Here is a 22,263-nt window from a genome sequence, read left to right as displayed (position 1 = left end):
AAACACTCCTTATTTTTGGCATATGTAACATCAGTGCTTGTAACTTCTATTACTCGACAATATGCCAGGAAAACCTGATACGTTCCCCTTAAGAAACAAAACAGATTACGGATTTTTAAAATGTAGCCTTGACTTGTATGAGGGAAAGGGTGTTTGGGTCAAAAGGGAGACATTTATCATAGTGCAAAAATGTATCAGTCAAGACACTCTCACACTGCCCTTACGTGAATAGCAATAGCAGTAGCAGTTAGACTTATATACCGCTTTATAGTGCTTTTACAGCCCTCTCTAAGTGGATAACAGAGCCAACGTATTGCCCCCAACAATTGGATCCTCATTTTTCCAACCTCGGAAGGATGGAAGGCTGAGTCAACCTTGAGCCTGGTGAGATTCAATCTGTCAAACTGCTTGTAATTTTATCATAAATATAGTACATAGGAATACAGCACACAAAATGATGGCTAATACTTACACTGGTGGAAGACACAGCTTCCTGGACACTCTCCACAATGAATTCCTTTGTGATCCTGCGACAAGGCAACTCATTGAACAGAGAATTGATAAGAGCCACTTTTGCAGCATCTCGCCGTGCTTCTGCCCTACTCAGGGAACACTAAAATACAAATAAATGTTAGAACTGGGACAACATATTTCCCGTCTTTATATAAGATGAGGTTGTCCTTATTGTACTTAATGCCAAAGAGAAGAATACTTGATGGCCTGAAATCTTAAAAAGAAATCATTCTTCTGAGATGAGTCATCATCAGCTGAATGTTCCCACATGGTTGCCAGTTTTTACTTCTTCTGGGGTTAGAAGAACCATTTTGTTTCTTAGTAATTCATGTGGAACTGCTTGTTTTGTACAGAGTCCAATAATACTCTGAAGCTTTGGTCATTCACCCATCTCATAAGAATAACTTAGACAGCTGCAAAAGGTGTTGAAAAGGGCAGCCAAAATAATCAAGGAGCTGGAGCACCTTTCTTCTGTGGAAGGACTAAAATATTTGGATATTTTAAAGTTTAGAGAAAAAAAACTAATGGTGGGGAGATGAGATTTATAAAACAGTGCATAATGAGAATAAAAGGCACATTCTTCCACTCAGGTGGAATATTTAAACACAAGGCAAACACAATGAAGTTTATGGGCCATATATTGAGACAGGCAAATAGCAACAACAACACCATACATATTTGTATGCCATGCCAAATCACAATTATCAGGATTCTGGCTTAGCAGAAAACAAGGACTAAGTTAACACATGATATTTATTCCTACCATGTCTTCCAATCGACAACTTAGGAAGAAAACTATAGACAATTGGAGGCTTGTTTACAACTACAGAAGTCAGAGTGATGTCATATGCATCATTTGCTTGTGCAAATGAAATTGTAATTCCTCACTGATGTTTCTTGCTTGTCCTTACAAATTTGTTTACTCTGTCAATAGTATCCAGCACTTGTTCCACTTGAAACAAGTCAGGGAAAGCATCTATACCAGGGGTGTCAAACTGGTGGCTCGTGGGCTGGATGCATCTCGTGCAGACTACGCCTATCCCAGCTTCGCGAATGGGAAAAATGTCATGAAACGTCATGTGATAGCAATGTGACGCGGTGAGTTTGACACCCATAATCTATACCAAGTTTATTTCTTTGGCTAACTAAAAAAAGCTATTTAAATATTTAATATGAATTTTATATTTTTAATTTTATATTGTCAAGATAGAGTGAGATGGGAGGTCTGAACATTTGATTAATAAATAAAGTTGTTGTTTTTTTTTTAAAAAAAAACCTAGCTTGGAGAGCCCAGTAAACAATGAATAATACAAGTAGATTATGAATGATTGGTTTACTGGTGTCCATTGGCAAAGAAACTAATAGACACAATCCAAGCAACATGTGCTAGCACACTGCTGATTCCCTGCTAAACTAGCATTCAGGAGATTCAGGTTGAATGCTGGCTCACTGCCTTAGTTATGGGAAAGACTAGCAAGCTGTACATAGTTTGTTAGTCCTACCTACTGATGTTTTCTGCAATTTACATAATCTATGGTTAATTGGTTGGTTCAAGAGAATGGCTAGCATTTGGTTTTTGCTCCATTTCTTAAACTTGTCCAATCTTTTTTTGAATACCATCTAAGCTCATTACCACTGCCAATTTTTTGCAATGCTGAATTTTGCATGTCTAGTTTAGTAGAGAAACAGATGCTTCAACACTCCCTTGATGCAGCGAAGACTATTCCTTCTTCAGTGTGATTAAATATTGGTAGCATTGGCTGTGCTTGCTATAATTGCTATAAACAAAATCCTAACAAGAAAGATAAAATTCATTTTCCTTTCTACTAGCTAGTTCAGATGTATTTTGAAAAATCTACTAAAAAGTACGATACAAAGACTCCTGAACAATCTGTGAACTTTTTCTTGCACATCTTTTACAACTTTCTTGAATTGCCTAAGTCAATGTACTTCACCAGTTTTCTTCTATTAGTTTTAACCTTCTCTTGTGGGTTATATGAATATTTACTTTTTCAAATTCCTAGACAAAATTCAGAACTGCATGCTTTTAATAATAAACCTTATTATAGGAAGCAATCCAAACAATTTAGATTTAAACCATCTTTGCAAAGGCTAAACCCAGTAAAAAGGCAAGATAAAAGAAACTATTTATTTTAAGTATGACCAGCAAAGTAACAGATCAAAGAGACTGCATAGATTTAAAAGCAAATAGAAAATCTTTGCAGGCTGAGAGATTTACACATCAAGAATGATTCTTTCTTCTTTTTTGAAAATAATCGGTGACACACAAGTTTAAGTAGTTTTGAACATTATATTTTAGTTCCTGTACCTATGTTTTCTCCTGTGACCTTAATACTCATCCTCATATAAACAATATTCATCATTCTGGGAATTCATGAGAACTATGGAAACCTTAGCCATTTTTTTTTCCTGAGGGCAAAGGTATTTCCACAGATTGTTCTACAGAAGTGTTTATAAAAAGTGTAGCAATATTCTTGGGTGAAAAGAATGAAGTAGTTAGTGTGAACATGAGAGGGTGTCTGCCCCTTTTAATTAATGGAGGCAAAGCAATACAAAGCAAGATTGGCAGTGGAGCCTGGAAAAGCCAGCAAGCTGAGCGCCACTAGTCAGTTGATGTAAGCTAGTTTGCCCCCTGCGGTGCACCAAAGATAGGCCTTCAAGCACCAAATAGAATGAACTAGCAATTTAGGCTGTCAGGACTAGCGTGTCTAGCGTGTAGGTTTCCCTGACATTGTATGCCATATGCAAAATAAATAAATGGACATGTTGTATATTGTATTCTAGACTCCCTCGCAGTGATGTACTGGTATAAAAGAACAAAACAATGGTAGATATTAGCTGTGGCCAAGCAATGTGATAGTGCACCAAATTGTTTACAGTGAATGCTCTACAACTATGAAAGAAATTTCAAAATTCAACATTAGGCAGGAACTCAGAATTCTAGGTCAGGACAATGGATTGACAGTAGAAATGAAGCATATGAGGCAAGGATGAAAATTTCCAGGCAGCTGAGGGCTGGCTGGGCAAGGTGGACTTTTCAGAAAGTTGAGGAATTTGGCAATTTGGTATATGGGTATTTTCAGCCTAAAAGAAGACCAATACAGTATAATTTTAAAATGGTTCTCATCACCGGACTCAATGACAAACTGCATTAATAATCATTATAGAAGTTGCTCCTAAAAGAAATCAACCCTGACTGTTCTTTGGAAACATAGATACTGAAGTTGAAGCTCAAATACTTTGGCCACCTAATGACAAGAGATGAGTCACTGGAAAAAAAACCTGATGTTGGGAAAGATTGAAAGCAGAAGAAAGGGACAGCAGAAGATGAGATGGATAGATAGTGTCATTGGTGCAATGACAGTGGTGAAATCCAATTTTTTTTTACTACCGGTTCTGTGGGCATGGTTTGGTAGGGGTGGTGTGGCTTAGTGGGCGTGGCTTGGTGAGGGTGGCAGGGGAAGGATACTGCAAAATCCCCATTCGCTCCCGACTCCAGGGGAAGGATACTGCAAAATCCCCATTCCCTCCCCACTCCTGGGGAAGGATATTGCAAAATCTCCATTCCCACCCCACTCCAGGGGAAGGATACTGCAAAATCTCCATTCCCACCCCACTCCAGGGGAAGGATACTGCAAAATATCCATTCCCCCCCCACTCTGGGGCCAGCAAGAGGTGGTATTTGCCGGTTTTCTGAACTACTCAAAATTTCTGCTACCGGTTCTCCAGAACCTGCTGGATTTCACCCCTGTGCAATGAACATGAATTTGGGCAAACCCCAGGCAGCAGTGGTGGACAGAAGGGCCTGGTATGTTATGATCCATGGTCATGAAGAGTTGGACATGACTTAGTGACTGAACAACAACTATAGAAGCTCCTGCAGAATAAACACATTTCCTTGTGGTTCCCTTTTAAAAAGAAAACAATTTGAGTAGCCTTTTTTATGGACTCTGAAGAGTTTTAGAAGGCTTCTATTTGGTCTATGGGCAATCTGTTGCATGTGTCCAGCCTTAGTCTGTCTATTGTACAATGAGTAATACAGATACGTTAAAATCAAACCAATAAGGTAGTCCCAATGAATTTAAGCGCTATTTTTTTCCCCATAAGATGATTTCAGGACTTCAGCCTTGAACCTGTTAAATCCCTACATGTCTATTAATTCCTCATTCTGTGAAACTTTATTTTCAAGGGTACATAGTATGGACCAGATTAATCAATGGAAAGCTGAGTCTTGTGTTTCTTGTTTTACAGCTTTTCATGCACATTCTCTTGCTTTCTAAGATGATATTGCCAATACTTTCTATTTCAATCTTTGCTTACAGATTCCTCTTAAGATACCAACATCTTAGTACAATTTCTTTTTCTTCCATATATAAAGGATAGATGGAACCACAAGCAGAGGTGGTTTCTACTTACCTTTACTACTGGTTCGTAACGGAGCCGCGTGTTTGTGCTCGCTTCCCTCACTCGCGCGCTTCCTGATGACATCGGGGTCGGTGGGCAGAGCCTCCCGCTGGTTTTACTACTGGTTCTATAGAACCAGTCCAAACCGAGGGCAACCCACCACTGACCACAAGGATCTAAAATATCTTTAATGGCAATTTACTACTTATAATTTGAAAAGCAGAATGGTTAGAAACTGATTTGGGCTAACAAGAAATTCAAAAAGTGATCTCAGAAGTAAGTTCTCATATTCTCTTGTCATTTATTTTGGACTCTTCTCATTGTAAAGCATCTCCTGAAAAATGCTGCTTTTCACATTGATTTTGGGGGGAATGGAACCACGTGTCCATGTACTGCTTGCCTGATGCAAACAATGAATTCTAAATTACAGGGGCTTATTTGCTATACTGAAAGATGTCTGCTTCTTCCATGAATATGCTGTTTATCAGTTGCATTCGTCTTCTTTGTAAGGTTTTGCTATACTTATGGCTACTGCCACTTAATAATATATTCCCAAAGGGAATATAGATAAGCTGATCTTGTATTTTCTTTCCTATGCCTGTCTATGGACCAGTATACCCACCACTACATGTATTAGATTAGGGAATATGTTAACCATCATGTATAGAAATGAGGACATCTCAGAAAAGTGTTTCATAGTTAAGGAAGCATGGAAGAAATGGGAATGAGAACAGAAAGCAAAAATGTTAGCATCTGTTTACACTTCCATGGGAAGGAAATACACTTGCATTGTCCAAGGAACATAGAAAATGATCTTGTAAGAAATAATTTGTCTATCACAGGAATTTTGTATGTGAAAATTATGTTTTCCCACTTTCCCAATAGCCTTCTTTGAGCTGTGTTTCTTTAAGAAAATTAGAATAAGCTATGACTCTTCTTTGTCCAGAGTTACTTTCAGAGACATAGCAGAAATGAGATTGCAGTACCATAGTAATGTGACGAGATCTCCTTTGTTTTCCACCTCAACACATAGCTGAACTTCCTGATGGCTAGTTGATTCTTTGACCCTGAATACTGGAAAATTTGGCTGTATCTATTGAAATATTTCACAGGTATAGGAATATATTTTGATTATAGGAGGCATAACCCAAGAAGTTATAACTTGGGTATATGATATTCAGTTGCCCAAATGCTTTTATTTAAATGAAACCGAAGAAAATGTGGTTTGGGGGCTGTAATTGAAAGATCTTATTTGTCACAATCCTCACAGCAGCTTATATGTAGCTTGAAGATTAAAGGAAGGGTATACAAAATATCCCTAGATAGAAACAGAAGGTAGAGACTGGGGCCCAATTGCATGCCTTCTAAGAGTCAAGGATGTGATTTCAGGAAGTTACCTAAGGCTACAATGAAGGAGATGAAAACCATATGTTCATGTATTTTAGGTGATGATTGTCCATGGCCAGTGAATTAAAGGTTTCTGTAAATCACAATAAACTTGGAATAATAAAACAGAGCTCTTCCTAATGTAGAAATAAATAATGCCTATTTGTGTAAAAAGATCTATTTTATATCTCAGACCTTTGTAGAAATATATTTTAAGTTAAAATACTTAGTTTAAACAGTGCTTCAGCACTGTTTCATTTTCTAATTATGAATGAATCTTCAGAGGATGAAAAGGGTTAGGTTATCAGTGCTAAAGAAGTGGATATTTAAATGAATGGAGTAGAGTAAGAAGAAGGGACATAATTAGTTTGTATATATATTATAAACTATTGTGCTATATAACAACTCAGGCACTTCTTGAAAAGAATAGGCTTAAAAAAAATATGAAGAAAATAAAGGGGGATAGAAAATTATCCTGTGGTATATCTGAGAGAAGTAGCCTTAAGGTTGTTCATGTAGAATATTTGCATTTTGTTCCTTAATATATTCATTATGTTACCCTCCAACAAATTTTGTTTTATACATTTCTGTCTTGTTCCCAGAAACTAAAGTATTACATTCTACTCTTTTCCTGAGAGGAATTTTGTTTTTTAAATCAAGTATTACTATACAACTAGATATATGAGTTTCTATATGTTGTTAGGTCTTAGAGTGATCTAAGGATCTTTACCTACAATGTTTGAGTGAATAGGAACGTTTTAATTCTCTTTTTAATAGAAAGAAATCTGTTCAAGGAGAAAGCAGGTGATGGAAGGAGTTATCAACTTGTCCAAATGATGGCAGGCTGCACATGCCAGGAAAGGTATTATTTCAGGATATCACTTTATCTCTCCCTTACAATAGCTATAATTAGAATGATTTGGTTGTTACCAGTTTAAATATATAAATTATGGTGTCTGTTTTTATATTTGTCATTATTGGATTGTTGAATGTCTCCCAGAGTCACATTTTTTACAATTTATGTATACAATTAAACAAATCCAAACTTTAAGATGCCTTATGAATCAATCTTCAGCACTGGTACTGATGAAATCTTGTAGTGTGTACAACTTTTCCTATCTGTTAAACAAACATTCATGCTATTTATTCTTCACAAGATCTTTTGAAGTTGTGCCTATCAGTTGCAATCAACTTTAGATATCTTTGCAGATGCTCCCCATGTTTTGAGGCAGTGAAATTTGAATATGCCAGATGCTAGTACATTCTGGCTGGGATCTAAAAAAACCACATGAAACACTTTGTGAAAACTGAGGCAATTCTACCCCCGTTTCCCTTTGCAATGCTTGAAATGCCTGAATGCTATTTTCTATCTATCTGTGAAAAATATGGACCACAAAATTGGTCTCTCAGAAATCAATGTCTTGCAAAGCATTCTCTCAGCAAATAGTTAGACTAGATAACAACAGCAACAATAAAAACTTTGAATGCAAAGCTCCTATGAGTCGGAAGACCAAGCTTTATGATTAGTAGTATGATCTTACCTTATGATCACAGGTAAAAGTCACTATTACATTTTTTCAAAATTCTAAGATTGGCAATATCAGTTTTTGTTGAAGGGTTATTTTTCGCTCCAGTGGCATAACTGAAATGCTTTTGCTACTTAGAAAGAATAACTTTCTTGAAATTATAATTCTTTGCCTAATCTCAAGATTGTTTTAAAAAATTCAACAGATTACAGACAAAACCTAAACATATAGTGCTAAATATAAAACAATGCTTCCCAGCATGATGCTGTTAGGTCAATCTATTAAAACATGTGGTCTTTTCTTTGTAATATTACTTTCACTTCTCCCTAGCAATTTTCAGTTGCAAGCATGCAAAGGTTTAACAAGTTCTAGAAACATTTCTTTTTTTTGCTGCATTAACTTTAACATGCATTTTAAGATTTAAATTGACCTAACTATTGGCTACTTTTCATTTTCTTAGCTGTAATGCAAACTTTGAATCTTATATTCAGGTTTCCTTTAATTCAACTAAATAAAGAGCTGAACTTTCTCTTAGAACATTATTTATCATGATCATATTTCAGCTAAAATGTGAAACAGATTGCATTATAGTCAGTGGCACCTCAACTACAGCATATGCTCTGAATCAACTTTTCCCATCAATACATTATATTATTGTAAATCATGTCAGATTGATTTTGGAGTAAGATGTTTGATTTTTTTGAAGTAAGATCATATTTACTATTTAATTGTTCATTCATGAGATTTTCCTGCACAATGATTCCTGCACTGACCTATTTATGTCTAAAAGTTTCCCTTTTTAATTTATAGTTCAGTGTACTGCTCATATAGAAGATAAATGCATGCATGATGATGCTTATATCAGCTGTTGTTGTAAGTTTGGATCCAGTTAAAATAAATTTAGGTCCCTAGCTGAGGACCTCTGAAGTAGAGCTCTTGATCAACTTTCTAGGAACTTCTTCCTGCAGTGTTTTGTTGGTCTGCTGCAGCTGTGTCAGATTCATGGATATGGATAAAACACTGAGATACACATGTAGGCTTTCTGTATAGTGTAGATAGAAAGTTACTCACCACAGTTCCACTTATAGTTCAAGCCTTAAAACAAAACATTACTGATTAGCTAGCACTATTGCTATCTGTCTGAAAGGGGCTAAATAAGTGGAGGAGGATTGTTGGATTAAAAACAGAATATGAAACAGGGACTTTTACTAATATGTGAAAAACAGGTGAAAGAAATCTCGTTAGTCAAAGTAGAACACCACGAAGGTTCTGACCATACTTTTGGATGACCTCCGATGGGATAGGAGTGGCATTCTGGCTACAATACAATTTGAAGTGTTAGCTTGCCTATAAAGCTCTACATGGTTTAGCAATTGGTAACCTTTGGGATCTGCTTGTTCAGTAAAATCTGGGCCAATTGGCATGCTTCAAGTTCCAGCTGTAAAAAATTGTCCTCTTGTGAAATCTAGAAGGTGTGTCTTCTCTATTGCTTCACATGGTTCATATAGTCTTGGCCCAATTGAATTAGTTCTTTCAGCAGGATAGGGTCAGTGTATTGATTTACTCCTTTGTAGTTTATTCCCAATTGTTACAATTATATTGAATTGGTTATTCTCCTTAATAAATGGTTATTTACTATTTTGTATTTTTTGTTTTAATCTAAAGCGGACACAGAGATTGATAAAGAAGTCAGTCTTAGGTTGATTGATAAAACAATAAAATCACCTTTGAGACGGGAACCCTGATTCCATTAGCTGATTACTTCTAGATATAACATGTAGAAACTTTTTGTATATAACTTCATATATATAAACATTTAGAATGAATTTAAAACAAAAACATGTTTAATACCTGGTAAATATGCCCACAAACGATGTAGTGTAGGATCTTTTAGCTTAATGTCAATACTAGTCAAATTTTGATTAGGGCTTTTACAAGAATTCTTTATTTCCTAAATGTTAAAAGAAAATTTAAAACCTATTTATAATTAAAGATAAATTAAATTTCTTCATTTTACGGAAGTAAATACTTGTGTGAGTGACATTCTTATTGGTAAAAAAGCAAAACCATCTGCTAGAATAATGAATGGGTTGACATCAGAGTTCAGTGAAAGGGGAGCCAAAAGCTTATCAGATAGGCCTCTGGTTGCCCTCCAGTACAATAAGTGGAAAATGAAGTACCATTTTCATGGGTGGCTTTTTCTGCTAATGCCTGGTATAAAAGGCACTAAGAAAATAAGAATGATATAGATCCATGAAACTTCTTGGATTTTACATAGTCACGGAGGGCAGGTAATTTCATTACTCTCAGATCCTTCCGAGCTACTGTTCAAATATGCATGAGAGATATTTTAATTGATTCCGTTTTTAAAAAACCCTTAAACACAATATTGATATTTAACTAGAAAAAGCACCCTAGCTGAGATATGAGCTAATTTAACTATAATTTATTAAGAAAAAATTATGTCATTCTTCCCAATCTCAGTGTGAAGCCACTGCAATTCTATAGTGAGCTTTTTTCTTTTATCCAAATATTTTTTAAAAATGATAAATTTAATACTCAAATCCCATATTCTATTAGTTTGACATCAATGTAGAGAGTTTTGCAAAAGCCTTGGCAAGGTGGTTCACATGCACCCAAAAGAAATATCCTCAAACCAGTGGTGAAATCCAATTGTTTTTACTACCGGTTCTGTGGGCGTGGCCTGGTGGGCCTGGTGTGGCTTGGTGGGCGTAGTTTGGTGGGCGTGGCAGGGGAACGATACTGCAAAATCTCCATTCCCACCCCACTCTGGGGGCAGCCAGAGGTGGTATTTGCCGGTTCTCCGAACTGCTCAAAATTTCTGCTACCAGTTCTTCAGAACCTGTCAGAACCTGATGGAATTCACCCCAACCTCAAACTCTTACTCTGATTCTGAGTCAGTGGAATGTTCTGCCTGTTATTGTTGAGTGTGTTTCATAGGTAGGAAAGGAAAAAGGTGGTTTGAGCATTGGGTTGTTTTAAAAGCCAACCCATTAATCAGTGTTATTGCTTCCATCTTTTGGAAATTGGTCTTGCAATTAGGATATTTTTTTCCTTTACTTTGTTCCTGAACAATCTATTAAAAAAAAATAGTAGAGGCACCTGTCTAAAGAGTACATCAGGCTAATCCTGTCTAATCAGTCTAATTACCCTTTCAAGCCTTCCACTGATAGACTTGGTTATGAATCATATCTATCGATGAAAAAGGCTAAACAGAATGGATGTTCCATGTCAACCAAGAGCATCCAAAGTGTATCGTCAGCTCCTTTGTAATGCATTTAGGAAACATTAGTTTAGGTGATGAGACTAATAGAAGGAGTACTGACACAGTTGCAAATGTTGGCAAAGCAGAGTGAAATATTATACAGTGATGATGGAATAAAAAGTAGCAATTGCATCGTTTTTATGAAAAACTTTAAAGGCAAACTAGTGACAATCTTCCCATTATTTTTCTCTCATTAGATGCAAATCCCTGGTAGCTAAAAGCACTACAACTATTACAAGTTCAGAGAAATAATTCAATCCTGTTTGCATCAAGGTAAAAGAATTGTTAATACAATGCTCTTTACAATGAAAAATAACTTCCATTTAATGACTCATTGGCTCATCCTTTCAGAGATGTGTCCTTAGCAGATTCTTCGATACCATCATCAATGACAGAACCTCTAATGTACAGGATTGCCTTCATTGGAAAAATTGGGATATATTCAGAGATGTACATGTTTTCAAAAAAGCCTATATTGAACTGTATAGCAGTCAAACATCAGTGCAGGAAATGTTTCGTGATATTTTGTATTATGTCATAAACTGTTTTATGATCATTTTAATGTCATAAAATACATAATTTTATAAATTTGCCAAATTTCAATTCCACAGGAATCATGGGACCCAGATTTTGAACACATTCTGTAAGTTAGTTTATTTGAGGCACTTTAGTTCACAACTGGTTGCCCTATGATGCAATATTTCACCCAGTTAAAGGTTACAGGTACAAGAGTATTATTAGGGGTATATAGATTTCCTTTAGACACCTGTTCTTGAAATGGAAGGCACCTTTCTGGGTTCTGTTTTTTGAACATTACATATTCATCACTATTTATATATGATTCTATGTTTGGAAATAAACAACATATAATATTTGAACTGCTGGTGGCTTGACATTGGGGTGAAGGGAGAGAATATAAATATGCATAAACAGAGGGATAGAATTAAGATCACGTGAAGTGTTAATACCACTTTATAATGCCTTGGTAAGGCCACACTTGGAATATTGCATTCAGTTTTGGTTGCCACGATGTAAAAAAGATGTTGAGACTCTAGAAAGAGTGCAGAGAAGAGCAACAAAGATGATTAGGGGACTGGAGGCTAAAAAATATGAAGAACAGTTGCAGGAACTCGGTATGTCTAGTTTAATGAAAAGAAGGACTAGGGGAGACATGATAGCAGTGTTCCAATATCTCAGGGGTTGCCACAAAGAAGAGGGAGTCAAACTATTCTCCAAAGCATCTGAGGGTAGAACAAGAAGCAATGGGTGGAAACTAATCAAGGAAAGAAGCAACTTAGAACTAAGGAGAAATTTCCTGATAGTTAGAACAATTAATAAGTGGAACAACTTGGCTGCAGAACTTGTGAATGCTCCAACACTGGAAATTTTAAAGAAAATGTTGGATCACCATTTGTCTGAAATGGTGTAGGGTTTCCTGCCTGGGCAGGGGGTTGGACTAGAAGACCTCCAAGATCCCTTCCAACTCTGTTATTATGAAATTATGAAATATAGAGGGACTGAAGCTGAAAGCTTAAACTGTAATACTTGAATACCTTTCATATTTGCTTTGTTCACATTTGATATACTCTTAACTGCTTTGTGGTCTTGACCTGATCTAATATTAAGTATTAGATCTAATAATCCAGTACTCTAGTTAATATGAAGAATGTACACTGTACTTTAAGAAGAATTTTTAAAAAATCAGATCCCATCAGATGTCTACATGAAATGGAAAGGAAGGTGAAGGTCTGCTATATGACATTGAGACAAATATTAAATTTGGATTTAAAGGATCCAGTTGGTGATTGATATCTGCCAATATTCCTTTTGAAAAAGCTATCTGGCAACTGGCCTCCATATTTTGCTACTTTTGTTAGATGCATCAATGAACTTTTTGTAAATGTAAGGATCCTCTAATCTCAGGAGGTTCTAAGCCAGTTGAGGAACCCACAGACCAAAATGGGCAAGGGAAGCAGTGATATCATTGATTCTTCCACCGTCCAGAAGTCTCCTGGGCATTTGTTCCAGAAGATAAGGAAACCTTGAGGAACAAATGGGGAAAAGGTCTGGGCTTCCAATGGGAGGGAAATTCCATATAGGTTTCACTAGGTCATTTGATCTTTTTCCCACATTTCCTCACAAATTTGGCTCTTATGATATTGGCATAATTCTGATGAGTTCAGGATATGATAAATCAGATTTCTTCCATATTTCATACTTGTCATTAAATACACTATCTTATACATTCTTACCTGAAAGTTACCAAAACAGCTTCCTCCAGGCAGGGTGACATAACTTACAAATGGAGGCCCAGGCAAGTTTAGTGACTCGTATACCACAGTGCCTTCACTTGAAAATACACCTTTCTGTTTCTGTTTGTTCTCCCAGAATTCCTGAAGCATTGCCACAACGTTCACTGTCAAAATATAGGAGTGAATGTTTTAGTCACAAAATCATTGCCTAAAAATGGTCTTTTCACTATATTAAAAGCAAAACAAGAGTTATGCCACTGTTGAACTGATCAACCTGTAGCTAAAAAGGAGTTGTCTAGGCAGGGGTTCCCAATCTTAACAACTTGAACATGCGTGGACTTCAATCCCCAGAATTTCTCAGCCAGGGGGAATTTTGGTAGTTGAAGTCCAATCATCGTATAGTCCTAAGGACTGGGAACCCTGCTTAAGGTCTTACAAGTGGAGATATCCCCAAGTATGATTCAGTATTTGAAGTATTCACATAGACTGGCATTTTTCATTCCAAGTAGGAAAGCTGATTAGTTAAAGTAGAACTTCAATAATTATTTCACTGTTTCTGATTTCATAAAAATAGAATTGGAAGAAGCATACTATGTCATTGAGGCCAACCTACTGTTCAGTGCATGAATCCAGATAAAAGCAAAGTTAATGACTGTCTAGCTTGTATTTGAACATCTCCAGGGAAAGGCAGGCTACCATCTTTCTGGAAAACTGGTTTCACTGATGAACTATTCTTACTTTTGGGGGGGGGGAAATCCTAATATTCAGTTGGAATCAGTATTCACTTCATCTCACTTAAATCATGGTAGCATGACAGAACACAATTAATGTTGCTAGTTTTTGGGCAAGATCTTTTTAATTTGTACGTATTTTAATCTTGTACAATATTTTATGTTTTAAATTTTGTCATATTGTTTGCTTTTTTTTAATTGTGATGCTTCTGTCATGAATACAGTCACAAACTTAAATCCATTACAGAATTTCATGTCTTGCACTCTGGATTTAGAGAGAACAAGTTTTGATCATTTCCTGTGAGATTATTACATTTCTTGACAAGATGAACTGGAAACAAGATGTACAGAATACAAGAACCTCTGATTAGATTAATTATAAAACAGCTAATGGAGCTATTATGAAATAATCTCAGCAACCGCTGTGTATTAAATACAAAATCTATTTTTAGTAAAGTCAGGATTCAGGTTCCTACATCTCTTTCTACTGTATCTCAGAGAAGCCAGGATCTTCTGGGTGGAAAGGACACCTGCCTCTTGTTTGGGTAATAAACTGTTGTAGTAACAGGCTGATTGTCTTATGTGACTCTGTCCTTTATAGACTTGTATGCAACATCTCAAAGGTACATGGAATTTTAGTTAAAATTCACATGTTCTCTTCCCCTTAATCGTAAAGACAACTGGACCTAATTTTATTAAGATTAGACAATATGTTTCTTTTTAGCCTTCAGATCTTTTGACAAGAAGATAAGAATGAATGTGTGTGTGTGTGTGTGTGTGTGTGTGTACACACGTATACGAATATCCTTCTATATTTAAGCCTTTTGGAAACTTCCAAAAGCTTGTTTGAATTGCAACAGGATATAAAAGTAATAATAATTAAATGATATCTTTCTTAATATTTCTGTTGTCAAGTGACTCACACTGTCAGGAAATTTGGTTTGGGGATAAAAGAGTAAATTAAATCAAAATGGTAACGTGTAGAAAAATATCAAAACATCTCAAAACTCTATAGCATATTGTGGCCAACACATCAAACACATCAAAGCAAAGCTCAAATATGATATTCAAAGTATCAGTTGTGTACATTTCTCCTTTTAGCTTATTGATCTCCCTGTTACAACAAAGTAATGTGTTTTCAATCTAGCTTTGAGCTGATCTCACCTGTTTCAGATCCATTTAAAATTTAATGGAGGCAAGTGTGAGAGTGTGCGATAGCTGTCTTTAGTACTACAGGATAGGTTCTCAATTATTGAAACATGCATTTTATATTATTCTTTGTCTCATGTCATCCATCAAAATACTGATAGCTACTTCAAAAAAGTATATAGTCTGGCTATATTGAAGAGCTTTATATAAGAATACCATAATGCTAATCTTGAGGTAGTTTTGTTTCACAATCCTGTTATAGGTAATCTAATGGAAAACTTCCAACTCTATCAAAAAGCCTTCTCCAACATGGAGCAATTCAGACTTCCAGGACTACCAGTAAGATTAGCTTTCTGGATTTGTTGTCCTAACGAATTAGAAAGGTACCTGATTAGGGAAAGGCTGTTATAAAATATGAGTTAAAAAAAGGGGGTTGATCTACCTATCAGAAGAGCGAAGACATCCAAGTAAACAAAAACTAAAATAGAAAATAGGTGATTGTATAGTAGTACTGTAGAATTAAGATTTGACAAAGAAAATTAACAAAATTGAATTCTGATCACCACTAAGGGATACTATTTCATCTATTTGTCCTTAAAGCCTAGCTTTATCTATGACTTATGATCGTTTTTCACAGTTATGACCTTTGCAGCATCCCCATGATCATGTGGTCAAAATTCAGATGCTTGGCAGTTGATTCATATATATGACTGTTACTGTGTTCCAAGGCCATATGATCACGTTTTGTGACCTTCTCAGAAACAAAGTCAATGGGGAAGCCAGATTCACTTAACAACCAGGTAACTTACGTATCAACTGCAGTGATTCACTTAATAACTGTGTCAAATAAGGTTGTAAAATGGAGTAAAACTTACTTAACCTATGTTTCACTTAACAACAGCAATTTTGAGCTCAGTTGTGGCCATAAATCAAGGACTACCTGTATATCTCAAATTGTATTTTTTTATTTAGAGATTGCATTCACAAAGCTAGGACATGCATAATACTGCTGTGGTCCGTCAGCAGCCTATGGAGCTGGCAACAGAGTCGGACAGTGATGAGGCTGAGTGAGGCCAGGGCCATCAGGGAGTGAGGTGCGGACTCCAGAGCCTCCAGAGAGTGATAGTAGTGAGGCAGAGGAACAGGAGGAGCCTGTTCCTAATGCATGCATGAGAAGAGCTGCCAGAAGACAAGAGTAGCTCAAGTAGAGAGGACAACTCGGGAGTAGGGCCAAGAGATGATTGGCCGTTCCCATAAGGCTTAAAACAGACCAGCACCGGCATTTGAGCTTTGCCAGAAAACAACGTTGTAGCTGCATCTTATGCTTCATCTTCTGCTTCGTATATGTCTTTGTTTTTGTGGCTTCTGGATATTTGCCAGGAAGGGCCTTTGGCAGTTTGCCTAATTGGACTAAGGTTTGTGAGATAACTGAGGAATTTGTGTTGGGAGGCATTTGTTTTACTTTGAGTTGAACGACGCTGGGAATGAAGTAATTCCCAGCTGTTCGAATAAAGTTTGTTTTTCCACGGACTATGTTTATTACTACCTACTTGGGCCTAGGTCACAACAAATACATACATACACATACACATGTGATAGTGCCCTTAGTTTACCCATTAAGAGCTGTGGTGGCGCAGTGATTAAAATGCAGTACTGTAGACTAATTCACTGTTCACTCCAGGAGTTTGATTCTCACCGGCTCATGGTTGACTCAGCCTTCCATCTTTCTGAGATTGGTTACATGAGGATCCAGATTGTTGGGGGCACTATGCTGACTCTGTAAAACACTTAGAGGGGGCCGTAAAGCACTATAAAGCGGTATATAAGTCTAAGTGCTATTGCTATTAACACTAAGCCATAATTGATGCATCATTCAGCCTTCCATCCTTTATAAGGTAGGTAAAATGAGGACCCAGATTGTTGGGGGCAATAAGTTGACTTTGTATATAATATACAAATGGATGAAGACTATTGCTTGACATAGTGTAAACCGCCCTGAGTCTTCGGAGAAGGGCGGGATATAAATGCAAATAAAATAAAATAAATAAAATAAATAAATAAATTTTAGAAAGCTAAAGACATACAAACTTAATTATGGCTTTGAACAATTTGTTTATGGCTATTTACACATGAGTTATCAACTTGCTTTAATTTATAGAACAACAAATGATCAAATGATCAATATTAAAGCTGAAGAACCATTACAGAATGGCTGCTTTTCCAGTAGAGAAACCACTATATTGGTCACGGATTCTTTGTTTCTTTCATTTCTCCGGTCATGACATTTATTCATTTCTGTGACATTCTTTCTGTGTACTATTCTACTATATACAAATTAGGTTTAAGATTGCAATATGGAACGGGAAGAAGATGTGTGAATTAGGAAAACAAAATTATCCTGTAGACCAAAAATAGAAAATGAGCTGCTTTCTTTTTTCTTTTCTTTTTTCTTTTCTTTTCTTTTTTCTTTTTTTTCTTTTCTTTTCTCTTCTCTTTTCTTTTCTCTGTTCTTCTCTTTCCTTCCTTCCTTCCTACCTTCCTTCCTTCCTTCCTTCCTTCCTTCCTTCCTTCCTTCCTTCCTTCTTCCCTCCCTCCCTCCCTCTTCCTTCCCCTTCCTTCCTTCCTTCCTTCTCTCTGTCTCTCTTATCTACCTATCTACTTACCTACCTACCTATCTACCTGTTTTCAAGCAGTGTCACTACAAGGCTTTGATATTTTGAAGGATAAGCATGTTTATTCTTGACCATTTTTCACAAGTCATTACAAAGCAGAGAACTTCTAATAAAATGATTAAGTTTGACTGATTTTTTTTTCACTATTTTGGGAAAGATTTATTTTTAATGAAAATATTTTGTTTATCAAGCATGTAACCTGGAACCTATCCCTTCCTTTCCCTTATGTTCTGGTTGATAAAATAATACAATCCCAAGAACATTTTTCCTTTGCCAAAGAGTTGCTTTGGAATAGTCCTGTTTAGGATTGCTTGCAAAAAAAAAAATATTTTCAGTGGAGGTTTGTTCCTAGGTCAGTGCCCTTACTAATCAAGTGGAAGTGGGCCCCTTGGAAATCAGCAAAAATAATGGAGACCTGCACTGGATACGTAAAGCATCAAGGAGGCAAAGAAGATAATAGTCTCAGGTTTAACTTGCAATAAAGAGACCACACAGAAGTGAAGGAAACCACCCAAAGCTGAGGAATAAATTGTTAGAACTGATGGAGGAATGTTAGAGCAGAAGCCTGTTGCAACCTTCCTAGCTGTGTCTGGTACTGAGACAGAATCCTGAGACTCTTTCATGGTCACAAGTAAACCATTTATAAAGAAGACAAGCAGTATATATTTTCTGCTAAGTCAATTGTAAAAAGACTTTTCAAGAGAAAGGTTGTTTTATTTAACTTGTCAGATTAATATTAAATAACCGCTTGACTATTGAGTAGGAAAAATAACAGTTCTTTGGAGTTTAGTATATATTCAAGGTCCCCTCACCCTCTTTTTTTTAAGGAAAATTCTTTAATGCAAGGCTACTAAAATTGCCTCCCATTTCCTCAATCAATCTGCAGCACGTAATCAGTAAAATTAGGTAATTTAAACATACATAACTTTAATGTCCCCTTCTGGCAGCTGCCACCCATTAGGGGCTATAATTTAACAGATACCTCATACTGAAGCTGCAAAAGGTGTTCTTAGTTCTGCACATACATATTAAATGTATATGAAGAGAAAAATGCATGCTGCAATAGCTATATGGATACAGGAATAACAACAAAAGCAAAGCAGTTTATTTACTTTGATAAATATGCCAATCATCACCAAAAGGTTTTCATTCGCTCATAGCAAACTGAAATGAATGGAATTAAAATAATAATAATAATTTCTCTTTCATGTTCTGTGCTAAGCACATTGGGCTACAAGCATATCCTACAAGTCTCAATCCATAATCTATACCTATATACCATACAGATTCTACATCCTTCCATTTGAGATTGATGTTTTTCAGGCCTTCCTGAAATGTTTGGCACCAAGTTTTGTTTGGCTTTTTTCTTATGCTTTGACCACCTGGTGGTATCCAATGGAATGTGGTCTTTGCTAGATATCACTCACTCATGCCGAGCACATGTCTAGTAAAGTACATTCTTCATAATAATAGAGCCAATTAAATAGTATCAATGACAAAACGAAACAACAATACCCTTAGGGTCTTCATTTATTCCAAAATGTCAACCTAGAGTACTATGATTTACAACTCTTTGGAAGCCTGATCAAGATGAGATAATTTGAAGTGGTAGGGTGCTTCAAAGGTGGAGGCACTATTATCAAGAAAGCTTGAGTCCTAAGTAGTAGTCAGTGGTGGGTTGCTCCTGGTTCTGTCCAGTTCTTGCGAACTGGTAGTAAAAGCGGTGGGAGGCTCCGCCCACCTGCCCAGATGTCATAATGGACAATCTGTGCAGAAGTGCACATGTGTGCGCTCCTGTTGCAAACTGGTAGTAAAGGTAAGTAGAACCCACCCCTGGTAGTAGTGTGATTCTTTCAGTGGTGATACCCTCAGAAAAACTCTCTCTGATTTCTAGAAGTGAGCAGATTCAACCTAGAGAAGTGAGAAATATGGACAGAGAGGACCGCTAGTTTGAAAGAGGGGCCAAACATTAAGATTAAACAGGCCTCTCCCAACAGAGGGGGAGGGATACAACACTACCTATTTCCCTTTTACAACACAGTCCTTTCAGCAGTTCCAAGTAGGTTCCACACCTATTTGCCCTATTGAGATGACACTGAGAGCACAGATAAACTTCCTAGTGGCCTCAATGACTCTCAGAAAGAGGGCTAACAATCAGATGACTGCAAGGACTATAAATCCTTCCATCCTCCACCATTCAGTCAGAGCTGAAAAAGCTTTCTGGATGAAAAATGAAATGTTTTCAAGATAAAACAAAGGAAATCAGTTGTCTTTAAAAAAACACTTTTGGGACAACCACGACCTGGATGACTGAGACTCTCCATAGCCATTTCCCTGATGGTTTGAATTCAAAATTGTTCTGGTGTGGGAAACAAAAAGAGACGTTAATGTTTTTCTTCTACTATGTAGGTGAGCAACATTTAGGACCCTGACAACCATATAGGAGTCTTTGTCTACCTGCCTACAAATACAAGGTGACAAGCAACAGGGAGAAAGCAAAACTGCTTAACTTGTTTTTTGCATCTGTCTTTACACAAAGAGAAAAAAATAGTCCAACCTATCAAAAACAGCATCACAAAAAACAGACTAGGAACACAAGTTAAAATAGGAAAGAAAATGATAAGTGAGCACCTGTCTACCCTAGATGAGTTCAAATCACCAGGACCAGATGGATTACACCCCAAGGTTCTGAAGGAACTGGCAGATGTGAACCACTGAACCACTGAGCTATATTTTTCAAAGATCCTGGAGCACCAGGGAACAGTCAGGGACTGGAAAAGAGCTGATGTTGTTCCCATATTCAAAAAAGGAAAAAAAATAGATCCAGGAAACTACAGACCTATCAGCCTGACCTCAATACCAGAGAAGATTCTGGAAAAGGTAATCAAGCAACAAATCAGCGAACACCCAGAAGCAAACAAAGTAATAACCAAAAGCCAACATGGGTTTGTCAAAAGCAGATCATTCCAGACTTATCTTATTACATTCTTTGACAAAGTGACAAAATTAGTGGACCAGAGGAATGCTGTTGATATAATTTACTTGGACTTCAGTAAGGCATTTGACAAAGTAGACCATAATCTACTACTTGATAAAATAGTAATATGTGGATTAGACAGCATCACCACCAGATGGATTCATAACTGGCTGATGAACCGCACTCAATGTGCAGTTCTCAATGGAATTGCATCTACATGGAGAGAGGTATGCAGTGAGGTACCCCAGGGCTCTGTTTTAGACCCAGTACTCTCCAACATATTCATCAATGATTTTGACAAGGTGATAGATGGGGAACTCATCAAATTTGCAGATGATACCAAGCTGGTAGGAATAGTCAACATTCCAGAAGACAGGCTCAATATACAGAAGGATCTTGACAGACTTGAACATTGGACGCTATCTAACAAAATGAAATTCAATGGTGATAAAAATAAGGTTCTACATTTAGGCAAGAAAAACAAAATGCACAGATACAGTATATGTGGTACCTTGCTCAATAGTGGTAACTGTGAGAGGAATTTTGGAGTCCTAGTGGACAATCACTTAAATATGAGCCAGCAGTGTGGTGCAGCTGCCAAAAAAAGCCAACACAGTTCTAGGCTGCATAAACAGATCACGTGAATCAAGATCAAGATCACGTGAAATGTTAATACCACTTTATAATGCCTTGGTAAGGACACACTTGGAATACTGCATCCAATTTTGGTTGCCATGATGTTGAGACTCTAGAAATAGCGCAGAGAAGAGCAACAAAGATGATTAAGGGACTCGAAGATAAAACATATAAAGAACAGTTGCTGGAACTTGATATTACTAGTCTTATTTAAATAGAATAGAATAGAATAGAATAGAATAGAATAGAATAGAATAGAATTTTTATTGGCCAAGTGATTGGACATACAAGGAATTTGTCTTGGTGCATATGCTCTCAGTGTACATAAAAGAAAAGATACGTTCATTAAGAATTCCAAGGTACAACACTTAATGATAGCCATAGGGTACAAATAAGCAATCAGGAAACAATATCAATATAAATTGTAAGGATACGAGCAACAAAGTTACAGTCATACAGTCATAAGAGAAGGAGATGGGTGATGGGAACAATGAGAAGATTAATAGTAGTGCAGATTTAGTAAATAGTTTGACAAAGTTGATGGAATTATTTGTTTAGCAGAGTGAAGTAAAGAAGGAATAGTGGTGACAAGATAGCAGTGTTCCAATATCTCAGGGATTGTCACAAAGAAGAGGGAATCAAACTATTCTCCAAAGCCCTTGAGGGTAGAACAAGAAGCAAAGGGTGGAAACTAATCAGGGAGAGAAGCC

General features: G+C 36.7%; 1 protein-coding gene and 1 long non-coding RNA gene across 4 annotated transcripts in view; one reads left to right on the top strand and one right to left on the bottom strand.

Moving 5' to 3' along the window:
* LIX1 (limb and CNS expressed 1) overlaps positions 1–22,263 on the bottom strand; it is a 35,971-nt gene that overhangs the window by 9,442 nt on the left and 4,266 nt on the right. For 2 of the 3 annotated variants that reach the window (XM_058167904.1, XM_058167902.1), the window contains exons 2-3: positions 13,389–13,552; positions 473–613 (exon numbers count right to left, since the gene is read on the bottom strand). In XM_058167904.1, the coding sequence (XP_058023887.1) occupies positions 473–613; positions 13,389–13,538 (291 nt within the window). In that variant the 5' untranslated portion in view covers positions 13,539–13,552. Of the gene's footprint in view, positions 1–472; positions 614–13,388; positions 13,553–16,881; positions 17,819–22,263 lie in introns of those variants that run through there. The other variant, XM_058167903.1, reaches the window with a different exon arrangement.
* Positions 607–9,010, top strand: LOC131190567 (uncharacterized). Its single transcript, XR_009153297.1, has 2 exons — positions 607–1,611; positions 7,102–9,010. It is a non-coding gene; the product is annotated as an uncharacterized LOC131190567 (long non-coding RNA).

The sequence above is a fragment of the Ahaetulla prasina genome, chromosome 2, assembly GCF_028640845.1.
Source record: "Ahaetulla prasina isolate Xishuangbanna chromosome 2, ASM2864084v1, whole genome shotgun sequence".
Classification (NCBI taxonomy): Eukaryota; Metazoa; Chordata; class Lepidosauria; order Squamata; family Colubridae; genus Ahaetulla; species Ahaetulla prasina.
This window is presented reverse-complemented; position numbering and strand designations above follow the sequence as displayed.